An 18,504-nucleotide genomic window follows, 5' to 3' on the forward strand; every position below is an offset into this window, starting at 1 on the left:
ATTATGTCATACATGGTAAACTTTTAGCTTGTTACCAAACTAGAGGCCACATTTTTAATGCCCCAGCATATAGCAGTTGAACTGTCCGTCAGTCCGTCTGTCTGTCAGTCTGTGCGTCCGTTCGAAAACTTTAACATTGGCAATAGCTTTTGCAATATTGAAGATAGCAACTTGATATTTGGCATGCATGTGTATCTTATGGAGCTTCACATTTTGAGTGGTGAACGGTCAAGGTCATCCTTCAAGGTCAAAGGTCAGATATATGGCTTAAAAGCGGCGCAGGAGGGGGCATTGTGTTTCTGACAAACACATCTCTTGTAAATTCAATATTGATGAAACATGGTCAGAATGTTTACTAGGTCAGTATCAAGAACCATTTCAAATCTAGGTCACATACATCCAAAAAGGAGGTTATTGAGACAAACTTTATAAAAACAACTCTGGAAGCCACATTAATTATTCAATATGGATAGAACGTGGTCATAATGTTTTATGTGGCCAATATCTTTCCAAGTCTGAATCTGTGTCACATGCATCCAAAAACTACCAAAAAATAGTAACCACTTCAGAAGCCACATTTAATAATATATAATAATAATATTTAGAATAACTTAAAATCTTGGGTCAAGTATGTAAAAAACACACTAGGTCAAATCTTAGAAAAAATAAACTTTTTACTCTTGAAGCCATGTTTATGACCCATCTTGATAAAACTAGGTCAAAGTTGTTATCTTTACAATATCTAGGCCAAGTTTGAATCTTGGACACATGAATCAGAACACAAGGTCACCAGGTTAAATGTTTAAAAATACAATATAAATCTAGAAGCCACTTTTATGACTCAATCTTGGTTAAAAATGGTCAGAATGATTATCTTGACAATCTCAAGTTCATGTTTGAATATGGCTAAAGTGTGCTTATAAAACTAGGTCATGGAGTCAAGTCTTTGAAAATTGTAGTATGATGTCCTCAGGTGAGTTCTTTCATGGCCCATGTGTTACAATAACTTGACAGAAGTTATTTACACTACACAACGCATTGTCATGTGTTAAAAGCAAGGTTAAGGTCACAATTCAATTCAAATTTAAAAAATGTACTCTTGAAACTTTTCCCAAATCAAAACTTTTACCAGCATGGATTGGTTTTCTAACATCTTGACACTAAAGACATGCTTGATGAGTTTAGAGTGCTGTATGTAATAGCTAGGTTCCTGAATGTAAGGTCGAAATTCAAGTTTGGCTATAAGAAATAAATGCCTGACATTTTGTCCAGACCATAAATATGTCCACCATGGATGGAATTTGAAAAATAATTGCAGAAGTGACAAAAAATAGAATGTCACACAAAGGAATTTTGTCCCTAGCTCCAAGGTCATTACACTTACTGTGTTTTGTATTTTCAGGTTGAATTTTTAGTTAACACAACCAACAGAAAACTGAAACTTATAAAAGGAGCTGTTTCAAAAATGTTGTTAGAAACTGCTGGTGATGACATTCAGGATGAATGTAATTTTAAATGCCCAAATGGTTTAGTTGAAGGAGACTATGTTGTAACAAGTGCAGGACGGCTGAGGGAGTCAGGAATGAAACACATTATCCATTGTGTGCTTCCAAAGTTCCAGAAAGTTGACTTTGACAAGGTATGTATTTGTAAATAATGCAAGTATTACAGTGCCGCAATATTTTATGGTTATCGATGGAAAAACGTAAGGGCTACATTATTATGTCACATCTTTGTATTCGTGTCCTGTCCATTTCCTTGCTGAAACTTTTTCACTATATTAAAACATTGAAATAAATATTGTACCCCATCTAATAGAAGATGAAGGGGAGAGCCCTATACAGTAATTACTTTGCTCTGCCTGTCTGTTCTTCATGAAAGTACAAATAACTGTTTTAACTTATTATTTAACCCTGCTAGAATATTATTGAAAAAACATAATCAACACACATTCGTAAAGTCAAATTATTCAATAAAAGATAATGGGTAATATGTTTGGACTATGGATGATAAAAACAAAGTTTGTTAAATGGGTGCATTTGCAAATTCTCAAGAGTATATGGAAGAAATATGTTGCATCTTTAGTTGTAGTGTTGTGATGTATTGCTTTATAATTATCTTTTAGACAATTAAGAGCATGACTAAATGGTGCCTGTAAGAAGCTGACAAGCACAAGTGTAAATCAATTGCCATTCCACCTATTGGTACAGGCAGAATGAATTACCCTGCACGGGAAATAGCATATGCCATGTTGACAGCAGCAAAGGAGTACCAAACTGAAGCTGTTTGTTCTACTCTTGAAAAAATTGTGTTTGCTATTTTTGACAATAAAGATGGAATGTTAAAGGTATTGATTTTCTTTATAAATTATGTTATTTAAAAGCAATTAACACAAATTTATGATATTTGATAAATTTAGATACATAACTCTAACTCCACTCTTCTACATATTAATGTCGTTAAATAATATTGAAGCATTTGTGTTATTCATAAGGTACTTTAACCAGCTTTAATCTGATATGGCCATGATTTTTCTTACAATTTTAGCTTACCCTTTATCAATGTAAAAAGACGTTTTCATGTCCCCCACTATAGTAGTGGGGGACATATTGTTTTTGCCCTGTCTGTTGGTCTGTTGGTCTGTCTGTTGGTCTGTCTGTTTGCGCCAACTTTAACATTTTGCAATAACTTTTGCTATATTGAAGATAGCAACTTCATATTTGGCATGCATGTGTATCTCATAAAGCTGCACATTTTGAGTGGTGAAAGGTCAAGGTCAAGGTCATCCTTCAAGGTCAGAGGTCAAATATATGTGGCCAAAATCGTTTATTTTATAAATCATTTTGCAATATTGAAGATAGCAACTTGATATTTGGCATGCATGTGCATCTCATGGAGCTGCACATTTTGAGTGGTGAAAGGTCAAGGTCAAGGTCATCCTTCAAGGTCAGAGGTCAAATTTAATGTGGCCCAAATCGCTTATTTTATGAATACTTTTGCAATATTGAAGATAGCAACTTGATATTTGGCATGCATGTGTATCTCATGGAGGTGCACATTTTGAGTGGTGAAAGGTCAAGGTCAATGTCATCCTTCACAAGGTCAAGGTCATCCTACAAGGTCAAACATCATATAGGGGGACATTGTGTTTCACAAACACATCTTGTTAATCTGGACTTTTTCTCAAACATGAATATTTGGAACCTCATTATTGTGATGAGCAAAATGTGTGCTTTAAAAGCCGTCAGTTTCTTGAAAACATAACTCATAAGCAACAACTTACCAATTTAGAGAATCGATTTGAAACCAAGTTCTGCATTTCCTTTCAGCCATAGGAAATGGAAACAAATAGTATCGTGTGCAAAGGAATGAAAAACTTAATTTGAAAGTGATGTACAATTTGCACCCATTTGAAATTGATTTATTTGATTTGAAAAATTGGCTAGCTTAAACACTAAACACATTGAAGCAAACATATTACTAGATGCACATGCATTTTAACCAGTTTGCAATAATGTGTGTCCAATAGAGCCATTGTTTTCATGTTTTACAGCAATTCTTTGACGTAAAAAATGATGTTTTCTCAGAGGAAAACAAAGACTACAGAGAACTCACCAATTGTGGTAAGAATGGTTGGGAACCATATGTTTTTAGTTGCATAATTTATACTTATTAAGTGAATAAGTTAATGCCTTAAACAAGTGGAAAGCTTGACAGACAATAACAACAAATATTGGTCAATATCGTTAATAAAACAACTGGACCAAAAATTTTGATAGAAAAATGGCCTTGTATTGTAATGTTTTAATAACATACTGTAACCAATTTGCTACATACGTGTAGTAGAGAAATGTTAACTGGAATCATCAAAGACCTCTGTCTTATTTCGATATGTGTGTTTGTTTATATTTTTTAACACACTGTTTTTCTGAAGAAGTTCTTATATTTTTACAGCATACAATATTCATTTTATTTTGACTCATTTTTCCACAATGCTAATTCCCATATTGTCATCCTTATACAATTATAACATGACCCTGTAACGCATAACATCCTGATAGGGCTTGAATGTTAAATATTCCTTTGGTTTGAGCCTATAGGTAAAATAGCAACACTGGTTTGTAAAAAATTCTCTTCATGATTATAATGTTTAGAAGTTTAGAAAATTTGTGTTTAACAGCTCAAGTTTGATGAGTGCATGAGTTTTATGTGAACTCTTTTTAAGGTTGAATACATTTTTATTAAAAGTAAAGTATGTTTTTAGATGTAATTAAAGTTTCATGCACAACATTCAGGGTGGAATAAATATTCGCCTCTCCCCATTGAAGAGTGGTTTCTACTGCGGTCTTCTGCAATGATAGACAGCGCTCTCCTTATTGGGTGTTATATTTGCTTAACACCTGCCATTTAATTTCTGTAATATCTTTCTATGATTGTAATATCTTTCTGTTATTGTAATTTGACTAGTATATTAGCAACCGATACCATGTATGTGTCAATACAGATCATACAGTAATGCAAACTTGGTACATGGATGCCAGAACATAATGCACAATTAAACATGAATAGACAGTCTTTGTAATGGTGTACATTTTTGTCTATGCCATGCAAATAAATGAGATACATCTCGCTGTGATTTTTTCCTGATTTGCATGGAAGTAATACAATTAGCTACAAAAGTTCAAAACAATATTCAAAACAGTTTAAAGGCTCGTAAAAGGTGACAAATCCAATTATTATGCATGTCCGTTACTCTTGCATAAAAAATGATAATAGGTGCAACGTTGTCAAGAATTATGGAAGATATACCTGTTTCATAGTTTGAAGAAATGTTTACAACTTTGCAATTTTCGTACATTTTCGCTAACTACGATGTTCCTCGGGTTCTTTCGTTAAGTACGCATATATTGATGACGTAGTACAAACAACACAATATCATCGTAAACAAAGAAAGAGAACATGAGTTTGGTAAAATATTTTTGTGTAGACAATATTATGTTTTACATGGAATTGCATCATGCATACTTGTTTTAATATATGTTTCATTTTCTTATTTTTCACTTTTGCCTTGATTGTAATTGCGACTGTTCACCTGATACATAATGTCTTGTGCCGATCAATCAAAATATTTTATCGGAAAACCGACTCGGAATCACTCTGCATGATTGAGTAAACAGCGATGTAAATAAACTGATTGTTTGTAAACACAATTGACTTGGAGGACACCGTATTTTGAGCTCAAAACAAGTTGAATTGCTAATTTTTTATGGTAATGACTAATAGCATATATATATATTAATTTTGGATAACCTTTACAAATAAAATATGCACATTTTTTTTAAAAATCAGTAATAATTACGGATTGTCACCTTTTACGGGCCTTTAATGAATGGCTTGAAAGCATGTACAAAAGTTAATCACGAATCTCATATGCAAGTTTGTTTTTTTTGTCGTGTTTATCCTATCCAAGCTTTCCCTTTTTTTGAGTTGTCAGCTCAGTTGATTATGCACAGGACTACAAATGGGGAGGATTGCGGGTTGATACCAGGCCTGGCAATTTATGTTGTGTGGGATTGGTCATGAAATTGTTTCTTTGTCCATTCTGTTACTCAGCTAACCCTTTAAAAAATGTGTGTTGGATAACTGACTGCTGTGAAATGACTTAAATATTGTTTAAAGCGGAAAATAACCAGCGGAACTAAAAAAAAAACTCAAAATTTGTTAATGGTTGAAGTTGATCATTGCTGCTATAAGGATGACAGTGTGGCCAGGAAGATAATTGTTTTTAATTTCAGTACATATAATTCCTTCCATGGTGTAAACTGAAAGATGTTGAACTCTGGACTACTTGGTTCTCTAAATACTTTTGTTTAGTTTTTATGTCCCCCACTACTATAGTGGGGGACATATTGTTTTTGCCCTGTCTGTTGGTTGGTCTGTTGGTTGGTCGGTCTGTTGGTTGGTTTGCGCCAACTTTAACATTTGCAATAACTTTTGCAATATTGAAGATAGCAACTTGATATTTGGCATGCATATGTATCTCATGGAGCTGCACATTTTGATTGGTGAAAGGTCAAGGTCATCCTTCAAGGTCAAAGGTTAAATATATGGGTCAAAATCGCTCATTTAATGTACACTTTTGCAGTATTTCAATATTCAAGATAGAAACTTGATATTTGGCATGCATGTGTATCTTATGGAGCTGCACATTTTGAGTGGTGAAAGGTCAAGGTCATCCTTCAAGGTCAGAGGTCAAATATATGTGGCCCAAATCGCTTATTTTATGAATACTTTTGCAATATTGAAGATAGCAACTTGATATTTGGCATGCATGTGCATCTCATGGAGCTGCACATTTTGAGTGGTGAAAGGTCAAGGTCATCCTTCAAGGTCAGAGGTCAAATATATGTGGCCCAAATCGCTTATTTTATGAATACTTTTGCAATATTGAAGATAGCAACTTGATATTTGGCATGCATGTGTATCTCAAGGAGCTGCACATTTTGAGTGGTGAAAGGTCAAGGTCATCCTTCAAGGTCAAATATATGGGTCAAAATTGCTCATGTCATGTCACTTCTGCAATATTGAAGCTAACAATTTTATATTTGAATGCATGTGTATCTCATGGAGCTGCACATTTTGAGTGGTGAAGGGTCAACGTCAAGGTAATCCTTCAAGGTCAAACGTCATGTACGGGGACATAGTGTTTCACAAACACATCTTGTTATCTATAAAATGAAAGTATTGACATACAAACTTTGAATTGTTTAAGAACCTCCTGGAGTAAAGAAGCAGTTGGGCAGCATGGGAGATAATTTAAACATCCATGTGGTTGCCAAACCAGAGCTGAAGTATTTGTCAAAGCATGTAGTTGTCTTTGAATTCACAACAGAACAAGGTTATTTAAAAATATTTAATTTCTAGAAAATGTAATACATATATTAAATTTGCTTGGTACTATAAAATATTTCATTTCTATTAAAATTGGTACATATATTTAATGTGCTTGGTACTATAATTCTTCGGGCAAAATTGTTTAGTGAATGGTAAATAAAAATGTAGCTTATGTGTGCTCTATTTATTTTGTTAGTATATGAACTGTGGTGCTTTTAATGCGATACACATGTGTCAAAATAAAATAATATCATTTTCAATTAATTGTGTATGTGTAAAGATCATTGGATTGGTATAGGGGTCATTTGTCTGCCCCCAACAATTTGCATGTTCTCAATAAAGACATTTTTTACAGAGAAGCTCAAGCACAGCAAGCTTATTGTGAGCTTTTGTTACCACAGAAGTGCCACACCTTGTTTTATAGTCACAAAATAAGACCCTTGTTAAGTCACATTTTAAGGTCAAATGTCAAAATAATGTCTTATGAACAGTTGAGCCTTGTTATAGTACACTCGCTTGTATGTCAAATTACGGTTAAATTGAGAGTAAATCCCAATGAACAATTTACTTATTATAAATAAAAGCTTGTGATTCAACAAGAAATCTTTAACTCAAACATTTCCACAAATAAATTGTGTTCTGCATTAGCTGCAAGGTGCACAAGATATATTTTACTTATTTATTGGCATCAATTTAATTGATTTGTTCAAATTTTCCTTTGACAGTGAAACCAATATCGAGCAAAAGAAATTGATTCGTGGTCCTTTTTTTCTATCTTTGCCAAAATGATGCTTTTGTTGTTTCAAGGAGTGTCGCTCAGCCACGGACCAGGAGTTCAGATTCCAACACAATTCAACAAGATATCCGAAACAATCATTGCATGCAGAACTGCCCATTTCACAGATATAGCTGTTGTGCTAAATAGTGAAAATAGTTGTAAATGTTCTTGCATATGTGTTAAGTTATATGGATACTCTTTTTAGCTCACCTGATTGCTCAGGTGAGCTTTTGTCACCGGTCATTGTCCGTCGTCTGTCCGTCCATCCGTCCGTCCACATTTGTTCGTAAACACTTGAGGCCACATTTATTGTTCGATCTTCATGAAACTTGGCCAGAAGCTTCGTCCCAATGAAATCTCGGTCGAGTTCAAAACTGGGTAGTGCCGGGTCAAAAACTAGGTTGCTAGGTCAAAAAAAAGAAAAAACTTGTAAACACTGTAGAAGTCACATTTTATGCCCAATCTTCATGTAACTTTGTCAAAATGTTTGTCTTAATGATATGTTGGTTGAGTTCAAAAGTGGTTCCGGTCCGTTGAAAAACATGGCCGCCAGTGGGCGGGGCAGTTTTCCTTATTTGGCTATAGAGAAACCTTGTAAACACTCTAAAAGTCACAATTTTTGCGCAATCATCATGAAAATTGGTCAATACATTGGTTTTATTGATTTCTCGAACAAGTTCGAAAATGGTCCAGATTGGTGAAAAAACATGGCCGCCAGTGGGTGGGGCATTTTTCTCTATATGTATATAGTGAAAACATGTAAACACTCTAGAAGTCACAATTTTGGCCCAATTTTAATGAAATTTGGTCATAACATTTGTTTCCTTGATATGAGAGTTGAGTTCGAAAATGGTTCCGGTCAGTTGAAAAACATGGTTGCCAGGGGGACGGGTAGTTTTCCTTATATTTATATAGTAAAAAGGCTTGTAATAACCCCACCCCACATACCCCCCTCTCAATCCCCCCTACCCCCCAACCGCCCCCCCCAGTTTTTTTTTCAACAACTAAATAATTACCACACCCCACATTATACCCCCCTCTCACTCCCCCCCTACCCCCACCCCCTATACCCCCCCCCCCCCCCTACCCCCCACCCCCGACTACCACCCCACCATTTTTTTAATCTAAAAAATTACCCCACCCCACATTATTACCCCCTCTCACCCCACCCCCAACCCCCCATCCCCCCAAAAAAAAAAAAGATTTTTTTTAAACATCTAATAATAACCACATCTCACATTATTACCCCCTCTCACCCCCACCCCCCACCCCCCCTACCCCCCCCACCCCAACCCCCCCCCAAAAAACATTTTTTTTTATTAACATCAAATTAATTACCACTCACCACATTTTACCCCCTCTCACTTCCCCTACCTCCCTTACCCCAACCCCCCCCCCAAATTGTTTTTAAAACATCTAATAAATTACCACACCCCACATTATACCCCACTCTCACCCCCCACCCCCCCCATCCCCCACCCCAATTTTTTTTAAAACATCTTATTAATTGCCACACCCACATTATACCCCCCTCTTACCCCCCATCACCCTACCCCCACCCCCCCCCCAAAAAAAAATATATTTTTTTAAACATCTAATAAATTACCACATCCCACATTATACACCCCTCTCACGTCCCCTTCCTCCCCCCCCCGCGCCTCCCCCAATTTGTTTTTTTTAACATAAAATAAATTACCACACCCAACATTATACCCCTCTCTCACTCCCCCCCTACCCCCCCCCCCCCGCCCCCCCCCCCCAAAAAAAAGTATTTATTTTTAAACATCTTATAAATAACCACACCCCACATTATACCCCCTCTCACTCCCCCCTTGATCATGACTGGCAGATCACCCCTATTGATTTTCAGGGCACTAGGTCAAAGGTCAAGGTCACGGTGACTCGAAATAGTACAATGGTTTCCGGATGATAACTTACATTAGGTCAAAGGTCAAGGTCACAGTGAAAAAAAACGTATTCACACAATGGCTGCCACTACAACTGACAGCCCATATGGGGGGGGCATGCATGTTTAACAAACAGCCCTTGTTGCCCTTAGATTGTCCAAATTTTCATTATATTATACAAAATCCTTGTAAACACTCTAGAGGTCACAATTTTGTTTCAGGTTTTATGAATCTTGATCATAATATTTATTTTTGTAAGCAAAGTTTGATGTTTGGTAAGGGGGGTCAACTCAAAATATAGGTCACCAGGTCAAATCTTACAAAAACAAAAACACTCCATATGCCAGAGTTTTGGTTCAATAGTGATGAAACTTGACCAGTATGTTTGTCTGGACAATTTCTAGGTCAAGTTTGACGTTTGGTAAAGATTGAATGAACCGACTCCTCTCAGGTGAGCGAACTAAGGCCTCTTGGCCCTCTTGTTGCAAAAATACTGGTAGTTTTTCTGTTTATAAAATACTTAGTGATAATAACGGTGCCATTGAAAGTTAAGTACATGCCTGGAGCATATGTCAAAAACTCACAGGTATCAACTTCAAATTTAAAAGGTAGGTAGATCTCATTCAATGTGTGTACAGTGAACAAGAATAACAATGCATCCATTTGTTAGAGTTCTGTTTATTGTTAATTGTTATTCTTTTATTTTTTTCCCCATAGAATATCCTGAAAACTAAAAGAGATATCATATTGAATTTGTATAGCTTGCTTGATCTCATTATGGGAATATGCATTACACATGAACTTTAACTTTTGATTCAAAGTTATTTAACTTTATTGTCCTGCGGCCAATTGTATAAATCTGGATAACTCTTTTCCAGCGGATAACTTTTGGTTATCCTATCATAAAATTGAAGATAGCCAAAAGTTATCCGCTGGATAAGAGATATCCAGATTTATACAATTGGCTACAGATGGCACGGGTGTTGCACAATAATCATAAAGTTGCTTCTATGTTTTGATGTAAAAAATATTGTGTTCAATTTGTATTCTTAGTGCTTCTATCCAAAAATGAATAGCATGTCCCCATTCAGTATTTTGCATTGATGTGATGATGATAGATGGTTTGACCATTTTGCGTAACAGAAAAGGTTGCATAGGTTTGAGAAAACATGTTCGATATTGCTGATAAGCCCCAGGAGGAGTTATATTGAGGCCACTGTTATATTGCTGATAACCCCCCAGGAGGAGTTATATTGAGGCCACTGTTATATTGCTAATAACCCACCAGGAGGAGTTATATTGAAGCCACTGTTATATTGCTGATAACCCCCCAGGAGGAGTTATATTGAGGCTACTGTTATATTGCTGATAACCCCCTGGAGGAGTTTTTACTGTTTGATTAGGTCGGTTGTGGGTTATACGTGTTTGGATAAGCCACTTTCACAATTCTCCAGCAATAAAATAAGAAGTTAAATAAAGTATGAGTTTGAGCCACTTACCGTTTGTGATCCACACATTTTCAGCTAAATTTGAAAGTGAAAATACCTGACAAAGTTGTGAGGCTGTTTGAGTCACGTTTGTGAACTTGTTCTTCATAAGATGTTGTTTCTTTTTAACTTTTGGAAACTTAGATTAAGTTATTTTGGTCATTCTAATATTACTTTTTTTATTTTGCCATTAGATAGCATACATCACATTTACTTATAGCTGTGATTATTTTGATAGAGATATGCAAACAGGAATGCGACATGATTACAACAAGTATCACTACATTGGTATCCTACGGATATCTACGACAGATCTATATTGCCGTGCCTTGCCAGATGATCAAACAGACAAAGGCACTTCTGACAAATCTAACAACAAGAGAGAAACTCACGTCATGTATGTTAAGTGTTTTTACAAGAATATTGTGTTATGTTTTTTAGCTCGGCTGTTTTCGGAGAAAACCCGAGGTATTTTCATAGCCAGCTCTGCGTCCGCTAAAACCTTGACATTGGCTCTAAAATCAAAGTGCTTCCACCTACACCTTTGAAACTTCATGAAACACTGTATTATGTGAATTGAGAATAAGACATCAAACTGGGAATGGACATCATTTTGGTGATTTTCTCAAACAAAACTATTCATTTCATGATCTACATATATTTTTGTAATATATTATCCATAATTTAAGCTTAATAAGAACTTTTCCATGACTTTTTCATTAACAATGATTGAATTTGTATCATTTAAAGTGTAATTTTAAGCCGTGTCCATGCGCGGCATGGACACAGTTTCATTTCATCAGGATTTTTTTTTTAATTAATAAAAAATCCAGTTTTTAAGTAAAATAAATTTAAATGATGCTATTATATATGCAAGTATATGTTTTAATTATAATTTGTAAAACTAGATAAATGCAATATATAAAACTGCATATTATGCACTTTTGATAAAACACAATTTATTCCCAAATTGATGTCTTATTCCCAATTCACATAATACAGTGTTATGTGTAGCTGCACCTTGATGAGTTCTACACGCCACATCCATTGTTTGGGTCACTAGGTTAAAGGTCAAGGTCACTGTGACCTCTAATATAAAACTTCTGGCAAGCTTTCTTTTATTAAAAAAGGCACCCTCAGCCGAGCGTTGACACCCGCTAAGCGATGCTCTTGTTTAAATATGCCATCAAAGATGGTGGAGTATTGGTGTTCCATCTCTGTCTTTCCATTAATTCAACTGAGAGACCACTTTTTGATTCCACTGGTTTTTATGTTCCAATCGGATACATAAAGCACTTGATTCTAGTCCATCTTCCTTTTCTATTTGATGAATCGTTTACATTTTAATAACCTTAATTGTCTTTAATTAAGGTTTTAGTATCTGGCCAGCTTTAGCCAAATAATGGGAAATTGCCTGTTTTTCCACCATAGAATATATGGTCCCATAATTGTGTCTTACCAACTTCTCCTTAACTACTGTGTAGATCTTGATCAAACGTTAACAGTGTAGATGATAGTTAATGAAGTACAATTGGGTGCAACATTTTGGCATAATAGTGACACTTTGTATGTTGTTCCACTAGAGAATTTATAGTCCAAAAATGTTATCATTTCAAGTCCTCTGTAAGGATCCCTCATTATGTTGTTGCAGTGGATCAATGTAGGGATCGCAAACCGAGTGTCATGTGCTTGAGTTCAGTTGGTTATTCGTTGTTGTTTTTTTCACAATATAATTTTATGCTGCCAAATTATCAATGTGGATTTTAACACATAATTATATGCCACATTCGTACACTAAATGTACAAACTTATTCCGATAAAAAAATAATAAATAAGTGGCTATGCGCAGTTATTATTAGGGTATTTCTTTATGTCGAAATGTGACCAAGTGATAGCGCATGACTATATACATTCGTCTTCAAATAGCCATGTCAAAGATGAGCGACTGTATTATCTGTATTTAGAAATAGCTACGGATTTCAATGGAATATCAGTCAGGTTAAATCAATCACACATATAAACTATAACTGTTGAGACACAGTGGCTTTGCTTATTTACGATTTTGATATGATTTTAACATGACTCATGTTTTTTTAAACGAAAATTTGTACATGTATTTTTAAACGTGATACATGTAAGCTGCATAAGTTTGTTTGAGGGTCGTCACAAGTTTTTGTAATGTGCAGCAGGTATTGTTATCCCCGTCGAAATTTTTTTCAGAGGGGATATAGTAATTGGTCCTGTCGGTCTGTCCGTCCGGCTGAAACTTTGTCCGGAGCATAACTCCAAATCTATTCAATGGATTTACTTTAAACTTTGAATATAAACAGATGGCAACTAGGAGAAGTGCAGTGACCAAGAACCATAACTCTATCTACCTTAGTTTTTGAATTATCTCCCCTTTTATATAACTTTAAAGTAAATTTTTGTCCGGAGCATAACTCTAAATATACTAAAGGGATTTACTTGAAACTTAAAATATAAACAGATGGCAACTAGGAGAAGTGCAGTGAACAAGAACCACAACTCTATTTACCTTAGTTTTTGAATTATATACTCCTTTATATAATTTTAAAGTAAATTTTTGTCCGTAGCATAACCTTAAATCTACTGAAGGGATTTACTTGAAACTTGAAATATAAACAGATGGCAACTAGGAAAAGTGCAGTGACCAATAACCATAACTCTATCTACCTTATTTTTTTAATTATCTTCCCTTGTATATAATTTTAAAGTAAATTTTTGTCCGGAGCATAACTCTAAATCTACTGAAGGGATTTACTTGAAACTTGAAATATAAACAGATGGCAAGTAGAAAAAGTGCAGTGACTAAGAACCATAACTCTATCTACCTTAGTTTTTGAATTATCTCCCCTTTTATATAACTTTAAAGTAAATTTTTGTCCAGAGCATAACTCTAAATCTACTAATTGGATTTACTTGAAACTTGAATCTTTAACAGATGGCAAGTAGGAGAAGTGCAGTGACTAAGAACCATAACTTTATCTACCTTAGTGTTTGAACTTTATCCCTTTATTTAATTTCAAAGTAAATTGTTGTCCGGAGCATAATGAATTATCTCCCTTTATTTTTTTTTACAAATATTATTCTACTCTCTAAAACAAATGTTGTCATACAAGCAAACACATTTCGGCGGGGATTTGGCACTACTGTGACAAGCTCTTGTTAACATCTAAAATTAAGTTTGTCTGTGCAAATACCATGTCTGCTATTTAGATGGGTTTTTTTTTACGGTAAAGTTGGACACAATGAAAACACTTCAATGAAAATATTACTTTTTATGTCCCCCACTATAGTAGTGGGGGACATATTTTTTTGCCCTGTCTGTTGGTCTGTCTGTCTGTTGGTCTGTCTGCGCCAACTTTAACATTTTGCAATAACTTTTGCTATATTGAAGATAGCAACTTCATATTTGGCATGCATGTGTATCTCATGAAGCTGCACATTTTGAGTGGTGAAAGGTCAAGGTCAGCCTTCAAGGTCAGAGGTCAAATATATATGGCCAAAATCGCTCATTTTATGAATACTTATGCAATATTGAAGATAGCAACTTGATATTTGGCATGCATGTGTATCTCATGGAGCTGCACATTTTGAGTGGTGAACGGTCAAGGTCAAGGTCATCCTCCAAGGTCAGAGGTCAAATATATGTGGCCCAGATCGCTTATTTTATAAATACTTTTGCAATATTGAAGATAGCAACTTGATATTTGGCATGCATGTGCATCTCATGGAGCTGCACATTTTGAGTGGTGAAAGGTCAAGGTCATCCTTCAAGGTCAGAGGTCAAATATATGTGGCCCAGTACGCTTATTTTATGAATACTTTTGCAATATTGAATATAGCAACTTGATATTTGGCATTCATGTGTATCTCATGGAGCTGCACATTTTGTGTGCTGAAAGGTCAAGGTCAAGGTCATACTTCACAAGGTCAGGGTCATCCTTCAAAGTCAAACGTCATATAGGGGGACATTGTGTTTCACAAACGCATCTTGTTCTATTTATTTTAATATGTAGTATGCAAAAATATCACAATGCGTTAATGCTTTATTTTATTTGTATATTTGTCTATGTTTAAACAATATTGATTATTTTCTTTGAGTCTTATTTTGAAATTCTTATTTTGACCTGGTCCTGTTTAAACTTTTCAGGGATGACAAATAAATGGTATGAAACTGAAGATAGAGAGCTCAAAGTGGATGTCAAAATATTAAGTAATACTGGACTTAAAGAAGACAAATTGATTACATTACTTGCGGATGTTAAGCAGTCATTGGATGCGGGCCAGTTTTTTTGGTTGGTATTTTTTATGTAACTGTCTAACCCAGTTTCGACTTTTGTTAATGTAGTATGGACTGTTGAGAACATGTCTCCCCAATAGGCCTGAGTGCAAAAATGGAAAAAAACTTTATTATAGTAAGACATCAAAATAGTGTTCTTGTTATTTTTCTTTATTTGCATACACTATTAACAATTATAATTACACTTCTTGTATAACTTATATTACTTGACTGTGTGTTTCCAAACAAAATGGTCCACATTTATCAATAGTGCACCTCATCTGAATATGAAATTAAAACGCCTGTTGCTTTTTTTTAAAGAACATTTCTTTTTGCATTTACATGATTTCCATTCTTACATTTGCTTACAAACACATGTTTGACAGTTTCAGTTTTTATTCCTCAATCCAAACATTTGTGAATAAAACTGAAAAACTGCCTTCAAGATTAAATGTCAAAGATACAACCTAGTACTTGATTATTAGAAGTGTTAATATATATGGTATGTCACAAGAAATCAAATGAGTTTCTTAAAGATCACATTCTTATTTTGCTCAAGGGGCAGACACAACTTTACCTGTACATCATTTCAAACTACAGTCTTAATCACTCTCAGCTATAGCTCCAGTTTCACACAACATGACTATAGTTTAAGCCCTCCGTCAGTCTATGACACTAGATCATGTACTCATTGAAAAAGCAGGTCAGATACTTTGATGAAACACATGATCTGGTATAATATATGACAAGGTCAAGATTATATTGAACCTTTATCACCAGTTGGCAAAGGTCCGGTCACTGTTACTGAGTATACAACACAACTTGATACAGAACCCTGTTAACTCAAAACTTGCATAAGTTGTGATTATAAAACTTGGCATTCATATTGGTTGATATATTTGCCGTTGGTCTTCATGTATCTACCAATCATTTACTCTGTTTCTTCGTCCGTCTTTCATCCATCCGTACAAAATTACACAAGACAACCGGAAAAATGGTATACAAATTTAAAGGGGCCTTTTCACAGATTTTGGCATTTTTTAACTTATTCATTAAATGCTTTATATCGATAAATGTAAACATTGGATCGTAAAAGCTCCAGTAAAAAATCAAGAATAAAATTAAAAAAAGGAAAAGAACATTGCCCGGACCAGGTTTCGAACCAGTGACCCCTGGAGTCCTGCCAGAGTCCTGAAGTAAAAACGCTTTAGCCTACTGAGCTATTCCGCCGAGTACACATATTGAACGTATTTTATACCTTATATAAGCAATCTTCGTAGTTTCACGAAATTTAACGACAAAAACAGAACTCTCCAAATTATTCAATCGTTTCGCGTTGCAACGCTTTATAATTTTTAGGTTTTAAAATCGTCAAAAGATGCATATAATGGCTCTATTAGACCATGGTAAATGTTCAGTATTACTGTTTCCTCACAAATATCATAACTAAAACGAAAATTTGCGAATCTGAAACAACTTTTTTCAATTTTGTCAATTTACCAAAGCGTGAAAAGATCCCTTTAAATGATTGGGGGCTTCTTGAGAATTCATAGGTCAGGTGACTAATATTTATGCCCCCCTTCGAAGAAGAGGGGGTATATTGCTTTGCTCATGTCGGTCTGTCGGTCGGTCCGTCCACTAGGTGGTTGTCAGACGATAACTCAAGAACGCTTGGACCTAGGATCATGAAACTTCATAGGTACATTGATCATGACTCGCAGATGACCCCTATTGATTTTAAGGTCACTAGGTCAAAGGTCAAGGTCACGGTGACCCGAAATAGTAAAATGGTTTTTGAAAGATAACTCAAGAACGCATACGCCTAGGATCATGAAACTTCATGGGTAGATTGATCATGACTCGCAGATGACCCCTATTGATTTTGAGGTCACTAGGTCAAAGGTCAAGGTCACAGTGACCTGAAATAGTAAAATGGTTTCCGGATGATAACTCAAGAATGCATACGCCTAGGATCATGAAACTTCATGAGTAGATTGATCATGACTTGCAGATGACCCCTATTGATTTTGAGGTCGTTAGGTTAAAGGTCAAGGTCACGGTGACCCGAAATAGTAAAATGGTTTCCGGATGATAACTCAAGAACGCATATGCCTAGGATCATGAAACTTCACAAGTAGATTGATCATGACTCGCAGATGACCCCTATTGATTTTGAGGTCACAAGGTCAAAGGTCAAGGTCACGGTGACCCGAAATAGGAAAATGATTTTCGGATGATAACTCAAGAACGCTTTTGCCTAGGATCATGACACTTCATATGTACATTGATCGTGACTCGCAGATGACCCCTATTGATTTTGAGGTCACAAGGTCAAAGGTCAAGGTCACAGTGACAAAAAACGTATTCACACGATGGCTGCCACTACAACGGACAGCCCGTATGGGGGGCATGCATGTTTTACAAACAGTCCTTGTTGTTTCTTCATAAGATAAACAAAAGATAAATGTTTATAGACAAAACACATCCTTACCACAATAATGTGTTACAAATTGAAACCGTACATGATTGTGAAACTGACCACATTTCTGGCAACATTTAATAAAGAGCTTTTAATGTTGCCAGAAATTTGGTCAGTTTCACAATCATGTACGGTTTCAATTTGTAACACATTATTGTGGTAAGGATAAGTATACTCGGACCCCACTGTATCGCGGCATTCATTGAATCGCGCTATTTTTATAACTCTAAATATTTCGCTTACACTGCCACCTAGCGGTTGTTTACGTTAGTAACTCCTTACTTTCGTTTTCTTTTCGACATATTTCCGGCGAAAAAATGTTCCGAGTTGCGGTAAGTTGTTTTATTTATGTATCAGAAATGATTTTCTAATTGATTTCATCATTTTCTTGCAGAGTTTGTCTTAAAAAGTGTTAATTTTCCTAAAAATACTTTTGACAGTTTGCGGTCGTCTGTAACGTTTGACAGTCACGTCACGTCACTCCCGCTTTTGAATAAAAAATCTACGGAAGCGCATAGTTGTCAAATTCTGTGCAAATTTAAACAATAATTTGCAAATGCAAATTTTAGATTTGATTTTTGCTTGCATGACAATGTAAGAGAATTTGAACTTATAACTTTGTTCTCTTTTTCAGGAACCTCAACCAAAAAAACAGC

General features: G+C 35.4%; 1 protein-coding gene across 1 annotated transcript in view; it reads left to right on the forward strand.

The window, feature by feature from the left end:
- The window catches only part of LOC127841518 (uncharacterized), a 52,113-nt gene that overhangs the window by 15,754 nt on the left and 17,855 nt on the right, over positions 1-18,504 (forward strand). The window contains exons 3-9 of the mRNA XM_052370398.1: positions 1,403-1,639; positions 2,126-2,347; positions 3,554-3,623; positions 6,773-6,898; positions 7,702-7,830; positions 11,305-11,463; positions 15,241-15,385. Coding sequence (XP_052226358.1) covers positions 11,328-11,463; positions 15,241-15,385 — 281 coding nt within the window. The 5' untranslated portion in view covers positions 1,403-1,639; positions 2,126-2,347; positions 3,554-3,623; ... (1 more) ...; positions 7,702-7,830; positions 11,305-11,327. The remainder of the gene's footprint in view (positions 1-1,402; positions 1,640-2,125; positions 2,348-3,553; positions 3,624-6,772; positions 6,899-7,701; positions 7,831-11,304; positions 11,464-15,240; positions 15,386-18,504) is intronic.

The sequence above is a fragment of the Dreissena polymorpha genome, chromosome 8 (genome assembly GCF_020536995.1).
Source record: "Dreissena polymorpha isolate Duluth1 chromosome 8, UMN_Dpol_1.0, whole genome shotgun sequence".
In the NCBI taxonomy this organism is placed as follows: domain Eukaryota; kingdom Metazoa; phylum Mollusca; class Bivalvia; order Myida; family Dreissenidae; genus Dreissena; species Dreissena polymorpha.